The sequence below is a fragment of the Anoplopoma fimbria genome, chromosome 6 (assembly GCF_027596085.1).
Source record: "Anoplopoma fimbria isolate UVic2021 breed Golden Eagle Sablefish chromosome 6, Afim_UVic_2022, whole genome shotgun sequence".
Classification (NCBI taxonomy): Eukaryota; Metazoa; Chordata; class Actinopteri; order Perciformes; family Anoplopomatidae; genus Anoplopoma; species Anoplopoma fimbria.
In genome coordinates, this window is record NC_072454.1 from 12,130,969 (window position 1) to 12,145,302 (window position 14,334).

The window sequence follows — 14,334 nt, forward strand, 5'->3', positions numbered from 1 at the left end:
ATGAGGTCTCTCAAACAACAGAGAAAAATGGGTTGTCTATATATGTGTGCGAATCTGCGAGTTAACATGACTATGCAAGTGTGTGCATGTGAAAGCCTGTATGTGTGGACGGAAGGGGTCGAGAGAGGAGTGAAATAGAAACAGAAGTGGAGCAGGAACAAGGGCATCCCTTTAAGAGCAGCCTGCAGAGACTTTGTCCTACATTCCTCTCTATTTGTTTCATGGAAGCACAGAGGAGGAAAAAGAAGGGATGAAGGATGAGAGATGAGCCAAGGTATTAAAGCAGATTCCAAAGAGGGCAGGATAGGACGCAGTATCCTCCGTTTGAAAATAGCTCAAAAATAGCGTCAGTTTGGCAAGTGATGTCTGCTGCGGAGGAACAGAAAAGGCATCATATTATCATACGTTACCATGTGTTGCCCAGAACTGGGGTAAAGAACCACATGGTCAAAAAAAAAACAGATGGATGATCATTCTCAGGGAAGCCACATGTTCATTCCAATTCATTCATAAACTTAACTACAACTCAGTTGCCAAGTTGATGATCAGTAATCTCTGTCCACAACTGGGAGGGCAGCCAATGAACAATTCCTTCCTCTCAAACTCTGTCTACCTGCTTCCACAGAAGGCTTTGCAGTGTTTTTCTGTGGATCTTTGCTGCAGGATAATGTCCAACAGAGCTCCTGGTAGAAAACCCCCACCCGTCAAAAGCTAGGACAAAACAGTCCCTGGGAGACGGGTGCCCGGCCACCAGAAAGGTAGGGTTTTCTCCAGCATTTTACCCAGTGTGTCTATGTCCTTGCCCCAAGGACATACACACTTCACTGAGGTAGTCATAAAATACAAAATATATTTCAGACACAACCCTGAGCCTTATCTTAGCTTTGTGGTTTACTATCCCACTGTTTATGTGGCAGCCAGTGCGGATGATAATCTTTGGGTGTCAAATAGAGATGGGATCACAACAGCCACAATGCTAGGGGCATTAAGTGGGGGCTGGGGGTGTTCAGCGCTTTGCTCGGACCAGGACAATCTTCAAAGTCAGCCTTCTTTTTAATCTCAACTAAACACACTTAAGGTTTTGTGACTGAATCTTGCACAGCTGTGATGCTATTGCATTGACAAAATCTGTCCACAGACAGACAGACAGACATATAAACACCTAGCAAAGCACTCAAAAACTATGGTAGTTCCAGCTACAGTAGGTATCTCCAGGACCACATTTGGTCATAATGATCCACACACAGACACATAAGAATAAAACAATTCCAGTCACACGTTGTCACAGCTGGTAAAAATAGGTCTTTGTCAGTAGACAATTTATAAAGATTTAGCATTAGGTCAGTTTTATGACATGTAACAATGGGTGTAGAGCACATGATTGGCCTCAGCTGTTGTAGTGAAAGTATGGCTATAACACAAGCCTGCCCCCTTTTAGGATGTCAAAGCCCCCTGAGCCAACTCAACCTGCTCTGGGTTGATCAGTAGTCCCCCTTAGAGGACGTGCACACTCAAGTGACAAGCTCGAGTTAATCACGATGATGAGGGTAGAGTGAAGGCCTCAGCTTAATGGGAGCACAGACAGATCAGGGCAATGCCTCGGGGAAGCCAACTCACATAGAAATACATTTATAAGTGCACTGTAACACAAGATACAACAAGGAAGTACTTTGTTGAGAGAAACTACAGCTTTGCACCAAACAGGGCTTTAAATATTTTCCCCTTTTTGCCCTTCAGGTTTTGATGTTATGGCATGGTACATCTCTGCAAACCTTGAGCTTCTTTGTTATGTATTTCTAGTGGATAGCTTGTTGTTTGCACATCTGTCAATGGAAGCATACTCAACTGTCAGGTTTGCCTCTTGATAATGCCATAGTCTTTCTAGGCCTCATTTCAAGGCATCTCTTACAGATGCATTATAAACCTCCCAGAGTTGAAGAGCAGTGTAACATGTAAAATATCTATGTACAATAAAATTGATATGTTTTCCATCCTGTGCCTCCCAATGAGGTAACTCGGGTGGGTTTTTTGTTTGTATCACTGACAGGAACAATAAATGTAACAGCACATTACAAGAAGCCATTTACCCTGATACATATTGAAGGTTTAATTTCACCCTTCCTCCAATAAGTGCCTCTTGTCTGCATCCCAACAATTCTCTGTGTCTGCTATTTGTATAGGATTTGAATGATTCATTGAATATTGATGGCCAAAACTTGTTTGGGGTTATAACTTTGACTCCCTAGTCATCATCTGAATATTAATTTATACACTTTTTTAAGAACCATATTTGTCTCCAGAACCCTTTTGTTTTGCTTTACAAAAATGCCAGAGGCAGAGAGGAGAGCAAAGAGGATGAGATAAAGGGATATAAAAGAAGAAATAAAGATGTACAGGAGGAAGTCAAGGTTTTTATCCTGAGGTATGCATGGATGACTGGATTCATGATAGGAATAATCTTCTACCACTGCTGAGTTAAGACTGTACAAGTTGGATTTAGATTAACTTATTTTGACAATTTAACATCTCTATCCCTGTTTTTGACTCTCTGTTCCCGCAGGGACAGGATTTCAAAGATATTGTATTAAAGCTTGCCATTACGTAAAGATAACATCCTGCACAACAGCCAACAGAGGAATGAATATGATTAAATAAAAATATACAGTACCAGGTCAATATGCTATGGTCCCTTTGCAATCAACATTCCATAACTGCAGGCACAACAGCAGTGTTTGAGGCTTCATTTTGGTAAATCAGTGCTGCATGAAATACTGACTAAGGCACGCAGAGTTACTGTGTTGAGCATAGAAAAACATCTTTAGTTATTTCACCGCCAGAGGCACATGCAACAACTTCTACATAACTGGAAACAATAAATTGCTTCTTTTTCTTTGATTTAAAATCAGTGAACCCTGAGCAATGGTGCTCCAAAAATGAGGGGAATTGTCTACAACAGAAGCTTCTGATAACTGTAGGAAGTGGAGAATTTCTATCAGCAAACATACAGTATAACGTAGATCCTTAAACTGCCTAGGAGAGATAACACAGGTGATTGTGTTCTGCTGCTTCTTGAAAGAAATCAACAGAAAAAGCAGAAAAGGTCTGCCAAAAAACATTTAACCCATAGTATTACATATGAAGGAAAAAATATAATAGATTTGGTGTATTTCATGGTACATGTTGAAATTGTTTTGTTGTTGAATATAGAGCTAAATGTTATTACTGTACACATAAACCCATTCCCATTTCAGACCACCAATCAGAGTGAATAAGGCTGAGAGAGGCTGTCTTCAGCTGCCCCTCTTCTGTTTATGTTTACCTGTTAATGCAGAATCTTGCAAGTATAGTCTAACCATGGAACTCACTGACAAAGATTATGATGCAATAACGCTTCTAAGCACAAACTCAACAGACCTAAAACATTAAAAAAGAAAAATTATGTTTGGTTCTGGGTGGTGTGAAAGAAGCTGCAGTGGTTATCGGAGAGATGCCGGGCCTGCAATCCGTCTCTGGGTGACTGTCAGCCAGGGATATGCATAAACTGACAATTCACACACAAACTCACTTACTTACTTACTTACTTACTCACACATAGAACAACTACCCAACACATACAGTAACTGCCTGTCTCTGTTACCATGGAAACTGACAGGCCTCCCATTGAAAAATCCTCTGATGCAGATGTGTGTGAGTGTGAGTGTGTGTATGTGCGTGCTTGTATGCGTGTGCGGCTTGTGGGGGAGTGAATATTTGCATTTGCATTTCAGAAATTGCAGTGTGTTGAGATGAGTAAGGACTTCTGTGTGCACCTATCATCCAGATACACATGTAGACCAATATACATGCATGCAACAAATACAAGCAAAGTTCATTTTTCAGATCAATCATTTCAGAAAACATGTCATAAAATTGATACTTACTCCGAGGAGTCTATGAAGTATATTCCAAGGGCCCCAATGCTGAGCGCAAAGACTAACACCACCTAAGGAGAGAAAGTCACAGACGATAGAGAAATTACTTTCATGCATAGAGCAGCAAAAGTCTAGTGCTCATTAATGTACTCTATAGTAAACAAATTATTCAGTTGGGGACACAATAGGAAACACTAGTTACAGTATCTGTAATTACACAGTGACTAGCCTCCTGTGTGCTGCAGAACATTTTCAAAAAACATGAGCAGAATAATGAATGCTCACCCTCATGTCAGCAAATACAGCCTGTTAATACAGGCACAGTCAAGCCAGCACAATCATAGGAAGCAAGTAAATGGCACACATTTGTAAGCTCAACAGCACAGAAGAGCAGCAACAATGTGTCGGAGGTGTTGAGAGGAAGTGCTTAGACAGGACCACAGTTATCAAGTGTTGACATGCACTCCTCAACCACTGCGCTGATTCCGTGCTTGCATTGTTTGAGATTGTGGCCCTGCTGGACTTTGGTCTGTATAATGTTTCAGTGACTATATACAGTATGACCGGCAAGGTAAAATAAAGTAAGGCAACCTGCGGTGATAGCAGCAGGACAAGAACTGTGCATCTACACAAATTATTCATTAAACATATATATTTTTAATGATTTATGGAAAAAAAAACAAATGAGTGCAATTAATATAGTTAGTGAATTAATTTAAATATAGGAATATAGGAAAAGTGAACAAAGAATGCTTTTTTTGTGGGCTAAAATATCTTATCTAGTTTATTCTTGATGACACAAAATTTGAATGAATGAAATACTGTAAAAACTGAAAACTGAATGAACTTTTACTATAGTATAACACAGACAAAACCTTCAAATTTAGTGTTGTAAATGGACATATTTTGATATTGTTTTCTGTTATCATAATCATCATCTTCGAAACAGCTGACCAGTGTGGCCGTGCACAATAGTTTCTCCCCTGCAGGGAGCCATTCAGCCATCTCACAATAGGAGCCCACGGTCCCTGCTGATTGTGCCATTCATTATTGATGATGGGACCTTGATTACTTTCATGCGATGGTCCTTTGGATTGATCCTATGCATTGTGACTGAGGTATTAAGTAAAAAAAACATCGCCATGCATTTTAATCGTTTGCTACTTGAATGGAGGACTATGGCAATCCTGGTCACATGGTTGTCCAGGATCAGAATAACCTTGCAATTCAACGACATCAATGAAGTTCTACACAAAGGAGATGGGGAGAAGGCTCAAGCTGAAACTCTACGATAACATCAGGCTTTTTGAATGAAAAATATCTGCGGCTGTGGAGTCAGAAAGATGTGGTTGATGTTGCATTGTAGTTAATGTTGACAGCAGGTTTTTACAAGGTAGAAGAATGCATGGAATAAATAGGAAGATACCTGTGGTTCTACTGCATCAATTTTGACTTCTTTTTTTTTCTCGGGTTAGAGTGTCCTACAATTTTAAAGAAGTGGAATACGAAATTACTGAGCCCTATTTTAGGTGTTGCAGAGAGAAAGGAAAATTATTATTTGACACAACCACATTCCACAATATGGGATGACATCATCAAATCTAAGTTGATGGACTACAAACAAAAGTTTTTTCCTGTGAAACTTTAAAGCATTGCCTTTAAATGTCATGTGCAGACAATGCATATAAATGCATATATACTGACATTTCCTTGGAGCTAGTTTGTGCTTCTACTCTTTGTGGTAGTAGCAGGGCCATAAGGGCTGAGAAAGAGAAAGGGGAGATAGAGAGGGCGGGAGAAAGGGTAAGAAAGATGTATGGCTGAGCAGTGGTTGGTTGCTGAAAAGCTGTGCAGTGAACTCCCTGCAATGAGGTGTAGAGATAAGAAGCGTCATCATCTTAAACTGACCCAGTTATTCAGCTATGAAAGCTGGTCCACCCCTCTATCCCATCCCCCACCCTTTCTCCCTCTTTCACACACTCTCACTATGTCTACCACTCACAATGTGTACAAGGGCTAGCTGTGGACCTCAAACCCACAATCTACAAGAATGGTAATGGCAGAGGGGCATTCCCTCCGCCTACAAGAGAAAGGGAGAAATTTAAAAACAGGATTGCCAAGTATAGCTGTTGCTGCAGCTGTAGTAGTTGTAAATGACTTAATGGGGCTGGTGATACAGTATGCAGATTAATGATTCACATGTGGTAAGATGACATGAGTGAGTCACAGTTGACAAACTGGTCGGCATCATGTCAAAGGAGGAGCATTCGGACGTGATGTCTATGTTTTCTCGTTAATAGCCGTGTAGGTTTTCATTGGCTTATCCCTTTCTATATTTAAAGTGCAAAGCTAAATCTGTCAGTTGTTTTCCGAGGTGCACTTTAGCAGCCATACTGGAAGATTGAAAGTGTAATATAGGGCAGCGACAAATTGTGTGTGTGTGTGTGTGTGTGTGTGTGTGTGTGTGTGTGTGTGTGTGTGTGTGTGTGTGTGTGTGTGTGTGTGTGTGTGTGTGTGTGTGTGTGTGTGTGTGTTGCACTTCAATGTGTGCGGGTTTCAAGTTCCAGTATTGCAAGAGGGCTAAATGTGGCAGCTCTCAAATGACACTGTTAACGCATAATAACATGTAATGACTTACATGTAGGCTAGAAACATATATGCAAGTCTGGCGCTCTCACTTTATTTGGCAGTTCAAATCATTTTGGGAGCTCATATATTATGTGAAGTGCCCTAAAACTAAGTCAGAAGACTTCCTCCTCCAAAAGGGATCCTGTCTAAAGACATCTTCTGTCTCTTAAGAGCACCCTGTAACCAGAAGAGAGCCTAGTCTCACAGACAGGTGATGCGGGCTGACAGCGTGCGGAATAATCGCTTCACATTAAGGCCTACCAGGTCAAGAGAGTGGTAACTCAAAGCCTGCGGTCTCCTCTGCATCGCAGTTCAAACGGTCAAAATTGAGGAGATAACTGTCAGTTAACTGTCCCATATTTAAAAAAGTGAGAATTTCATGGTTTTTTTTACTGGGAAAGTTTTGAAATACTCAATCAAAGGATAGTTACACACAGACCATAGTCAGAAACGGTGCCTTTAAACAAGCAGTAAGGTTATGTTGTCACAACTATACACTATGAAAACCATTTCACAGATTCAACCGTAACCAACCAGTTTATTACCGGTTGCAATGGACGTAAATTACATCAGCTGACAGGACATAAACATGGAGCCAAGCTGTTGCCTAACAACGCAAAACTGTTTCGGCAGATGTTGAAAACAGGTATATTCAGACAAGCAATATGAGATAAAAAAAATAAAATTTTTTTAAACATTAAAGCATGTAAACATGTTCTATGAACCTAAAAAAAATGTCTCTTGACAAAAGTAAAGGGAGGACTGAAGATACAGCTCTCTGTATACACACCTGGATCCAGTTGATAGTAGTGGGCAAAATAGATGAAATCTTCTATCATGGTATAGGTGACTTATTAAATCAGTAAATGCCGCTTAAACTTTAGTTTATACATTTTTAAAGTTTTTAGGTTTTAAATGAATTCACTGTTCACATACCATCTCCATTAATGCCTGGGCCCAAAGTATATAGAAGGAATCTGAATCTGAAGCTATTTAAGTTAATTCATACATTAAATACTTGTGCAAAATCTTAATAAAATCCAAACCCTGGGGCTTATGAGGCAGCCCAATTGTGAACTGATCTGCATGCTATTATTACTGAGCTTCTAGAGGTCCGCATCAAAGGCAGGAAAACAAATATCCTTGCAGGCATGTGTAGTTAGGTTAGAAATAAGAGGAAATCTGGACTAGAATTTGTTTTGGGACAAACACTGAAATAAATACTTTCTAAGAATCCTATGGGTTCCCCAAGATTACATGAACGGATATCCTCGGTGGGGAGTCAAGAATTCCCATCAGTACTGTGTGGCATCGGGATAAGCTTGTTCATTAATCTGGCCTGGCTCCCTGGGTTAGCCAGAGAGGAGCTCCAAAATGTTCGATTGATGCCTCAGCCAAGACGGATTTCTGAGGTCCACGCCAAGGAAAGCTCTGGCTAAACCAGTATAAAAAAGCTCGGTCAGTATATTGATTCATATTTGGTACGCTTTTTTAGAATAATTCACGTCAGTAAAACAGAACACACGCAACTCTATTGCATACCTTCATTCATCAAATTATGTTTGCACTGCAGCACAAACATTTGCATCCAAGTATTTGCTTTCATAAAAATATTTGTATTTCGACTTATACCAATACTGCTTCTCAGACATGGGTCTATAGCGTCAAATGCAGACTGAGACACAAAAGGAAACAGAATCACGTGTCACTGCAGGAGGTGAGAGTGTGAGCTCTCACTGGGGAAATGTCAACAAATGAAAACGACATTAAACTTTGATGGCACACATCCATACATCAGCACACAACCTGATTGCCCCTTTCCCTCCGCTTCAAATGGCAGGGGGCTCTAGACCAGCTTCGAAAGTGTAGGAATGATCTTACAGCCTGTCAGAATAACACACTCTGTATTCAAGTCACACACTGCATAACTCAAGACAGACTACTGATTCCTACTGTGCGACTGAACCGATGTACCACAGGCATACCAATTCATATGAGAACATAAATACCAGTTGGACAAGAATAACCAAACATGTCCTGCTTTATTCAATGGGGATTGATAATAAATGGAACCATGCACAAGTCTGTGTTCAGAATAAGAAAGAACTAGCTAGTATATAAACCATGAATGTATTTTATTTCTAAATATATTAAACAATCTTTTGCATTGGTGTGTGTTGAAGTGGATCTCATTGTCCAAATCAACTGTTGACTAATTTACCTGAGCCTAATGGAGATGAGTTTAAGATCCAAAAATTAAAGAGAAATAAGATGCACGACAAAATTACTACATTAATTATTATTCTGTAATGAAATGTGTCACCATCACAATAGTATTTAGAACCGCCATTGCTGATACATCCAATCTGTCTTTATAGCTGATAAACATGCAAGACTATTCCTAAGAAAATAAGGCAATTACATTTTTATTTTTTATTTAAATGGTCAGAGTGGAGAAGGGAGAAAATAAGCTACACAGTGCAACACAGTGTTATCTCTCTTTGCTCTGTTCATCTCTTCTCCTGCCTGGCTCTGCCACAGCCGGCTCCTTTTGTGTTACCGTCCAAGGTCATGCAGTGACTGCCTCTGGAGAGACCGGTGTAGGATCAGTAGAAGGACGTTATTCTGTCCTTTTAGAATCCTCTTTATCATTCATCAACAATGTCATATTTCAATGTGCAGCCAAAGATTATGCTTCACAAACTAATGAACCTATACAGCCTTGTACCTATTTGGTAATTCAACATTTTTAATCATTTCTTTTCTGTAGCAACAAAAAATGTGATTTATAACAGATGATCATCACAAACATCATTGGAAAACGGTCTCGGGTGTAGAAAAGTGCAAGTGTGAAATTAACTTAACCCTAGAAAATGATAGATTTTCACTGTCAATAATGTTGCTGATGTCATGACTAATAATTGCTTTGAGCACTACAGGAGCCAGTTTCCATTTCCCTCATTGCCAAGCGCCCCAGTAACTTCCTGGCAGCCACAATGACCGTGGCAGGTAGCCCAAAAGACTTTCCTCTCCAAGACAAGAGGGATGGATTCAGCTGCAAGGAATTGTTCGGAATGGTGTGTTCATGGAAAAGGGGGAAATTATGAAACTGCATTTAACCATACATGATTCTATGGGCTGATTTTAAAAGTGGAAAAAGGCACCTTTGTCTATAGCAGAGTTTGTGTTAAAGCTCTTTATGTATTTCAACACAACACTGCAAAACTCAAAAGGCGATACTACTGGGACTATGCCTGATTTGGAAGTGTGAAGATACAAACATGGTGTGAAATGTAACACTTTCAGAACGCTGACTCTGCTTAAAATGAACTTTGGCATCGTCACAGGACAGGTGCAAACCAACAAGCTACAACAAGCAGACAGCCAGGGCTAATGTGAAGGTTTGCATGTTTTGTGGTGCCCCACTACAAGTATGTATTAAAAAACAATAGAGCTGTAGAGTAAGTTGTAACTTTTACAATTTGAATATTTTTCTGGTATCCTTATTTGTACACTTAATATTTTGGGGTTTTCACTGTTGGTTGTCCAAAATAAGACAATTAAAGTCCCTGGGTTTTGGGAAATTGTGAAAGGCATTTTTTACTATTTTTTTTTTGTAGACCAAAGGATGAATTAATTAGTTGAGAAAATAATCATCAGATTAATTGCTAAGGGAAATAATTATTAGTTGTAGCTCTAGCACTAGAAAAATACATAAAGAGGTTAAAGATACACAGCTATGGCCATTTGCATTACTACTAATTGCTATGTATGGAAATTAACAATTTTACAATCATACCCAGTCTTACTGTTCAGACAGCATGCGGGGCATTATTTCATTTTACAGAACAAGAAATTATTGCAAATAAACTGGCAGGCCCCCACAATGTTTTTGTTTTTTTCATCTCTGAATTATGATTTATGATATTGTATTTCTTCAGATTTCTTCTGATCACTGATGCTGCCGCCCGGTAAATGGCTCCATTTAACCCGAGTGGCCTTTATGAGACAGAAAGTAACTAGGCAACAGAAACAGTGATTGACGGGTTAGAGGGTTGGGAGGGGGTCGGTATGAAGGAAAGCCTCTCAGGTCTGACAGAATGACAGCTCTTAAAATGAGCAGCTGTCTGTGGGGGATGAAGAGGAGGCCTGTGGGGATTTGTTACAGAGGGACAGGACAACCTGTCGGAAAAATCCCCTCTAAAAGTTTTTTCTTATTCATAAAAAGAGGATATTTTTGCTACTGCCGCATAAAACACTCCTAACAGAGGAGGACCTTGTGAGATGTACAGAATGCTCTGGATACTAGAAGGGCAGGTGTCCTTTCCTCTACAGCATCCTGTGTCTAATGGCATCCTTCCCAAAGGGCCAACGGTGTGACCGTGACCTTGAATGTTCACAGAGGATTCCAAAAGAACAAAAGAGATGGAGAGAAGCAGAGAGAGGAGATAGAACGATAGAGGGGATGATGGCAGGAGATGGAGGGATGAGCGACAATTAGAGATAGCACTCCTGTGGGAAATGAGGAGCATTAAGAGGTGGCAGAAAATGGCTTGTGGCAGAGTCAGAATGAGAGCGAGAGAGAGAGAGAGAGAGAGAGAGAGAGAGAGAGCAGCTGAAGAGAAAGAGGAGTGGAGGGATGGAGAATATTAGAGCATGTCCTCTAAGGCACAGCAAGAGCTTAAATGCCACAGCGTGTGCGCGTCTGTGCACGTGTCTTCACCTCTTTGTGTGCGAGTGTGCGTTTTATCATGTGTGTGTGTGTGTGTGTGTGTGTGTGTGTGTGTGTGTGTGTGTGTGTGTGTTTTCAACCTTTGTGTGTCTGCATTTTGTGCGTGAGACAGAAAGGAGGACCCCGGCTGGGATTATGCCAGTGCAGAGAAGATGAGGGGATGCATGTGACCAGCCTGCAAAGAGGGGAACATTCAACTCATATCCATCCATATCCATTCTCCATCCAACATCCAACACCACAAGCTTATAAATGGTTCCTTTTGAAAACTGCAGTATATGTGCAGAATATCAAAATGGTACTTTATAGAAAGCTGCTGCAGATGCCCTGAGTTACCACAATGGCCATTATGCATGTGTACAGTGCAGGTTGGTAGAGGGCAACATTATTTTTAGAGAAGTATGACTGTTCAGCTGCTACAACGATGCTTACTCAGTGGTAAGTTAGCCATGCATGAGAGATTTAACATGGGAGTTCAGTGGAGGATCTCTGTGACATAACACCACGGACTCTGGCTAAAGTGTGGCTTTTTTTATGCTGGATATCACATTAACATGTATGCTGCATGTTTTTAACTCCTTTATATACTGTTGGTTAATTTCATCTACAGCAACACGTCATATTCTTTAAGATCGTCTGTTTGTAGTGTCAGTACAGCAGTAGTAAATAGTACATAATTTACCTTTGAGATGTAGTAAAGTAAAAAGTACAATATTTACTTCTGAGATATAGTGTAGTTTATAGTACAATATTTACCCAAGAGATGTAGTTGAGTGAATAGTATAATATTTACCTCTGAGATTTAGTGGAGTAAAAGTAAAATATAAACCTCTGAGATGTGCAGGAGTAGTGATTAGTGGCGGATTTAAAAAACACTTTTATACCGCCACCCAGCGTCTGTTTTGGGACTGATATCGGGCCAATCCAAAGACAAGGATCGTAACCAATTAAATTTAGTGATACAACAATGACTGGGTCCGCCAGCTTTGTGAGCAGAAGAGAAGTGAAAGAAGTTGTTCGCCAGGGGACACTCCCCGCCCTCATAGCATGTTTTTCTTCTCGCTGACTTTTGCACGTGCGCAGATTTAATTTGTGCTCGCGGATTTTGACATTGATTTGCCTTCATACCAAATTTGTTTGTGAACTGTTACGATTTTGAACCTTTTTGGTGGTAAAGTGTGTGTGTGATAATATTTGTGAGCTAATTGCTACTAATTTATGATTGCAGTTCCGTAAAATGCTTCACTGCTGACAAAGTCCCCTACTTTGCGTTATTCATTCACCCCTGCTGGTCTCAGATTGAATCCTAAAAATGTTCTCTCGTTTTCCACTCCCTGTATCCCATTAAGCTTCAATAAAAAGAAAATATTGATCTCCCACAAGAAGTCTACGCAGGCTTCTGCCATTCAGGGAATCCTTTCAGCCTGACAACATGACACTGAGTGGGGCTGTTCCTCTCGGGTGTTTGTTCACAGACTAACCCATGATTGAAAAACTAATCTGCAGGGAGTTTTCCTGGTTTTATGGTGAGCCGTCGAAGGACACTGTGACTTGTTACCACCACCCATGCCAGTATTCATTCATGGCTCTTTTATTCAAACTCGGACAGAGTGGCTGCAAAAATGTAGGGGATGCAGTGTTTGATAGACAGCACAAGAAAGAACATTGTTTGGTCTGAAAGAATAATGTGTAATTCCTACTTTCATACTCTAAATGCATCATGCGTGTTATCATAATACGAGTCAATATATTGATTTATACACATTTATTTCTGCTGAATCTTTTTCAATTTACTGCAATTTGTAAACACCATTGTCAAATTTATTTTGTCCCTTTAAGTTTAATCTCAATATTGTGAGGAATGTAATTGTGCCATGTATCAACCAATAGCCAGCTTGACATTTACTTAACTGGGGCAATTTCCCATAAGAACAGTGAGAAATAACCACTCTAAGTATACTAAAATTAGATACATGGAAGTTTGCTGTGTGAATACTAAAAGATTGTATTTAAGTGGCTTATTCTCCATCTGCTCTGTAGGGCTGTATTCAGGTCACTACTCTGTTGTCCAGGCATCGGTTACTGCCACACAATTCCATTATGTGCCTTTAATCATAGCATAAATCAACCCTGCCATAGTTAATAATATCAAAACTTTATCACAATGCCATTTCTATTACAATGCACGCGGAGCAATTACTTTGTCTGATTTATATTGCAGAATTCAGCAGAAACTTTCATCCTTCTCTAAATAATGTCATTCTGCATTTGGCAGCGAGAGGAACCGCCTAGCGCTGCCAAATATGGAATTTAAAACTCCATCTTCTCTCCCATTGAAGCAAATAGATCAACTACCATCTAAATGATAAAACATTATAGCTGCACCACATCCTGTTTTCTCTTACCATTCTGAAAACCTCCTTTCCATAAGACCCCCCACCCCCCTTCGATGGCAAATACAGTAGGTTTCATCTCGGAGGAGACGCAGCGGTTACATGATCTTTATCTAATTAAATCAAGGTTTCGTTTAATTTCCTGAAGGTTAATGAGAAGTTTATCACCCGTGTAGAAGCCCACTTTCGCTTGCTAGCAATGTAGTGAGTCCTGATAAGGTAGAAAGCTCGCTCACAGCAAGGTGAAAGATGAGACTGGGATCCGCAGAGTAGGAAGAGCCATATTAGTATTCTGTGAGTGTTGGCAGGCTGTGAGTAAAGTTGAGAGCAACAGCATCTCAGTATATCCCTCCTCTGTTTGCTCTCCACCACATCAGATCAAACCCTACGCACAGCTGTCCAGCTCAGTCAATAAGGTGGGTGGATGCCTGGAACCTGCCATGAATGACCTTAACACAATACCCTCACCCGTCAGCAAGAGGGGTTGTTTTTTAATTTTTTTTAATTTTGGCAGTTTCTTTCCCTGAACTAGCCTATCGTTGACTGCAACAAGTCCCTCATATAATATTTAAAACAAAGCCAACATATTTTATATTCAATTTCAGTCCTACTTACCGGGCCCTCTGTATGCTTCTGTAGTTTGAGATATGACAGAGGAGAGGAAAGAGGG

The 14,334-nt window shown here is 40.2% G+C and overlaps 1 protein-coding gene across 1 annotated transcript in view; it reads right to left on the minus strand.

Moving 5' to 3' along the window:
* kcnma1a (potassium large conductance calcium-activated channel, subfamily M, alpha member 1a) overlaps nucleotides 1-14,334 on the minus strand; it is a 125,245-nt gene that overhangs the window by 63,968 nt on the left and 46,943 nt on the right. Inside the window, exon 3 of the mRNA XM_054600845.1 lies at nucleotides 3,921-3,982. Within this exon, the coding sequence (XP_054456820.1) occupies nucleotides 3,921-3,982 (62 nt within the window). The remainder of the gene's footprint in view (nucleotides 1-3,920; nucleotides 3,983-14,334) is intronic.